Source organism: Belonocnema kinseyi, chromosome 9 (genome assembly GCF_010883055.1).
Source record: "Belonocnema kinseyi isolate 2016_QV_RU_SX_M_011 chromosome 9, B_treatae_v1, whole genome shotgun sequence".
NCBI lineage: Eukaryota > Metazoa > Arthropoda > Insecta > Hymenoptera > Cynipidae > Belonocnema > Belonocnema kinseyi.
The window spans coordinates 100574332-100579177 of NC_046665.1; the positions used below are offsets into that span (position 1 = coordinate 100574332).

The window sequence follows — 4846 nt, forward strand, 5'->3', positions numbered from 1 at the left end:
GCTGGGGGGTGGAGGGTAGTCCGTTTAGCGTACAATCGACTGGGGATACTTATAAGATACTACCATGATTTTTTCAGATTTTTTGGTCCAAAAATAAATTAGGTCAAAAACCGGCCTTACCGACCCTCCCCCTTTGTTCTAATAGAAAAATAAAAATTGTAGTATTCAAAATTTAGCTTTTGTTCAGTTTTGAATATTTTATTTACAATTACTGATTTTACATCGAAAATAAAATAGTTCTAAATATCCGGAAATTGTTATTTTTTTAAATTAAAAACTTTCAAATTTTAAATTCTCACATTTTAGGCTAAAACAATATTTTAAATTTAATGAAAGCCTTTAATAATCAATATATTATTATTTATTTATTTTAAAATTTTAAATAGAGCGTTTATATTTGTTTAAATACTAAGACTTTCCAATTGAAGCAGTTCGATTTTTAACGTTAAAATCTCGAAATTCTTAATTTTTAAACTGATTCTGAATCGCCTTGTAAAATAAATTATTATTAACTTGTTAATCATTAATGTATAGTTTAATTTTGAAAGTCGTTATAATTTATATTTGTTTGATTAACTAAAAATGATTTTGTCCAAAATTGTTGATGTCAAACGCTACTATTTTTTACTTTTTTAAGTCTCTAAAACTGAATTTTGAAATTCTTTATATGAAAAATGTACGCTTGAAACTTAAAATCCAAAATGGAAAATTTGTAAGTGAAAGATTTTTGAATTACGAATTGCAAACTGAGCGATACCTTAACTAACAAAGATAAAAGTTCAACAGATTATTTAAAAAACTGTTGCAATCAAACGCAGACAGACTTTTTTCAGAAAATTTGAAAAATTCTCAGTCAAAAAATAAATGCACTGTCATTTCCCGGTTTTTCCCGGTCCAGCGACCACCCTGTAAGTAGCTTAAAAGTTAATTTAAATATCAGTTCAGGGTGTCCAGAGAGATTCCTAGGGACAAAAATCAAGGTATTTTCCAGGGTTTTGAGGTCAAGACATCAAATTTCTCCAGGTCTCCTTTTTTTACAGCAAATAATCAAATAACCCTTTATTATACATGTAAGAAATTAAATATTTCATTTTTATATTGGCCAAGAATTTCTAAAGAAAGCATAATCATAAATAAACAAATTCTTCATTTTTTGCGAACATAAGTCGTCTTTGTGAAATCTTTCAGAATATTTTAGCATCTTTGTAAAGTACGTGCAATCTTGAAACTCCTGTGCAATATTTGTGAAATCTTTTTAAAATGTTGTAAACTCGATTAAAAACTTGAAATGCTTTAATTCTATTAAATCTTTGTGAAATATTTTTAAAACTTTATGAAATATTTAAAGTATTTGTGAAATTTTTCTTATATTTATCTTTTGAACTTTTTAAAATTCTTGAATATTTGGAAGCTTGGTGGAATATTTTAGAATTTTCTAGAAAAATGCGTACTTGTTTAAAATCTTGGAAATGTTTTGTATTTTGGTCTATTGTATCCTTTTTACAATCTTTGAAATTCTTAAATTCTTTCAAATTCTTATGGATTACTTGAAATATTTGTGAAATCCTTCGGACATCTTTTGAAATATGCTAAAAATTTTTAAATTATTTAAAATATTTAAAATGTTTGTAAATCTCTGAACTCTGGTATGCTGTAGCTTTTTTAAAATCTATGAAACTTTTGTATTCTTTTGACATCTCTATGCAGTTTTGATCAAATATTTGAAATATTTATTAAATCTGTCTGAAATCTTTTGTATTCAGATAAAATCATTAAAATATTTGAAATCTTTGTCAAATCTTTTACAAAATTTTTAATCATTGCAAATATTTTAAATATTCTGAAATCTTAAAAATCCTTGAAACCTTCTAAAAGTTTTAAAGTCTGTGTGAAATATTTGAAATCTTTGTAAAATCTTTGAAATTATTGAAATCTTTAAAATCTTTGTGAAATGTTTTGAAATATTTGTGAAATATTCAAAATCTTTGAGAGATTTTTAAGAGCTTTAAAATGTTTTGAAATCTGGTGTGCTGTATCCTTTTAAAAATCTATTATTTTTTATGAAATCTTTAAAATATTTGTGAAATCATCGTGGAATGCTTGGAAATATTTGAAATCTGGTACCCTTTTTAAAATCTATTAAATTTTTATGAAATATTTGTAAAATATTTTGTATTTATTTTAAATCATTAAAATATTTGAAATTCTTGAAATGTTTTGAAATCCTTATGAAGTCTTTGAAATATTTGTGAAATGTTTCTGAAATCTTTTGTGTTAATTTAAAATCATTCAAATATTTGAAATCTTTTTGAAATATTTTGAAATCGTTTAAAATCATTGAACTGTTTTGACATCTTTGAAATCTGGTGTACTGTAACTTTTTTGAAATCTTTATGAAATTTTTATGAAATCTTTGGAATATTTGTGAAACCTTTTTTCTTCATATGAAGTCATTAAAATATGTGAAATCTTTGTAAAATCTTCTAAAAAATTTGAAATCATTGCAAATCTTTGAAATGTTCTGAAATCTTGAAAATTCTAAAATTGTTAAAATCCTTGAAACCTTCTAAAACTTGTTAAGTCTTTGTGAAATGTTTTAAATCTTTGTAAAATCTTTTAAATCTTAGCGAAATCTTTTTAAATTTTGGTAAAATCTTTTAAATTATTGAAATCTTGTAAAATCTTTAAAATGTTCTGAAATCTGGCGTACTGTACCCTTTTTAACATATATTAATTTTTTATGAAATCTTTAAAATATTTGAAATCTTTGTGAAATCTTTTGAAATTTTTTAAAATTTGAGCAATCTTAAATCCTGGAAATCTTTGTGGAATGTTTTGAAATATTTAAAATCTGGTATACTGTACCCTTTTTAAAATCTATTAAATTTGTATGGAAGCTTTGTGAAATCTTTTGTTTTCGTTTTAAATCATTAAAATATTTTAAAGCTTTGTGAAATGTTTTAAAATATTTGAAATCTAGTACCCTTTTTAAAATCTATTAAATTTTTATGAATTATTTGTAAAATATTTTGTATTTATTTTAAATCATTAAATTCTGGTATCTTTCTTGGTTTAAAATTTAAGTCTCTTGAAAAATCCGTCTTTTTGTCTTGAAACTTTAACTACTATTTGGTTGTTTTTTTTTCAAACAAAAAGTTTTTATTTGAAGTTTAATATTTTTTGTTTGATAAGTCGACCATTTGTTTGAAAATTGATCTTTTTGATTAAGAATTAAACTATTTTGTTAAAAATACAATTTATCACGACTTGTAGAAATTTCGACAATTTGGTTAAAAATGTAATTGTTTTTTTGTTGAAGTTTAATCTCTTTTGTTTGAAAATGAAACCTTATTTAGTTAAAAATATTGTGATTTAAATATTTGAAATCTTTATGACATCTTTTAAAATTTGGGCAAAGCCTAATCTTTTAAATATTTTTGGAATGTTTTGAAACATTTTGAAACCTTTATGAAATTTTTGTAATATTTGTGAAATCTTTCTTTAATCTTTGCTTGTGAAATATTTTGCGTTCGTTTAAAATCATTGAAATCTTTTGAAATCTCAAATTTATTTAAACCTTTTGAAATTGTTTAGAATCTTTGAAATTTGGTATATTATACCCTTTTGAAATCTTTGAAATTCGTGAAATCTTTGAGTTTTAAAATCTTTGTGAAATCTTTGAGATCTTGTCTACACGCCTTTGTCAAATCCTTGAATCCTTTTTAAGTCTTTGAAATCCGCGTACTCTTTTTGAAATGTTCAAAATCCTTTTTAATATTATAAAAGCTTGGAAATATTTTGAAATATTTAGAATTATTTTGCAAGGTTTTAAAATGTGGCGTATACTAGAAAACCGAGCAGTCAACCCCTCGAAAACTTTTAACAGCAAAACAAAAGTTCAAGGTTATCGTGAGAAATTCGAGATTTCCAGGTTTTCAAGATTTAAAAAAATGCCAGGTTCTTTAGGATTTGAAGTTCGCTGGAAAACCTGTATTATATCAGTTCTCATTTCAGCTGAAAAAATAACGAGAAAGGGAAAGTTTCTTAATAACAGAGGAAACTGTAACGAAGTTTATGTGTGGTCTCGAAGGACAAAAAAATTAACTCTCACCAAGAATTTTGAGCCGAATAGACTCCAATTTCTTCTGATGTCCTTCTGTGTCTTCTGGTGACGTTTCAAACTGATCCATAAGTTCTTTGCACTCTTCGGAGATGCTCACCATCGCAGACTTAAACTTCTCTCTCGACTGTTCCGCCAGTTCTGCTCGCTCGTGCATGTGAACTAACTCGATCAAGTGAGCACTCAGTTTCTCTGTCAGAGCTCTCAACTTCTTTTGCATGAGCTGATTCTTTTCCTCTAATTCTTGATGCTCAGGAGGACAGCTGACAAGACCTTGAATTTCTTGACTTAACCTCGAACTCTTCAAGTCTTGAATTACCTTCTTCAGGCGATTTATTTCGGCTACTTGAGGATCTTGATTAATCACTGGTTTGTTCTTAATCTTACGGGCTCGATCCGCGTATCTCAGAGTGCTCAGAGTTTCATCGAGATTGTAATCTAAAAGAAGACATATTATGAATAAATTAAAATTGCAGGGTGTCTACTCAAATTCTTGAAAAAAATTCCCTGACAATTCCAGGGGTTTTCCAGTTATATTTTTTATATTACAAATCCATTCAATTAACATGTTTCATTTAACAAGCTTTAATAAATTATATTTCAATATATATTCTTCAATATATTAGGCGGGAAAATTTAAATTTTATTAATGGCTAGTGGAGCGAGCATCTCCTCGGAAGAAATAGAATTAGAGCAGGAAGTCTTCAGTACACCGAAAGAGATAAA

The 4846-nt window shown here is 26.2% G+C and overlaps 1 protein-coding gene across 1 annotated transcript in view; it reads right to left on the reverse strand.

The window, feature by feature from the left end:
• The window catches only part of LOC117179723 (chromosome-associated kinesin KIF4), a 46583-nt gene that overhangs the window by 22848 nt on the left and 18889 nt on the right, over nt 1–4846 (reverse strand). The window contains exon 5 of the mRNA XM_033371765.1: nt 4112–4558. Coding sequence (XP_033227656.1) covers nt 4112–4558 — 447 coding nt within the window. The remainder of the gene's footprint in view (nt 1–4111; nt 4559–4846) is intronic.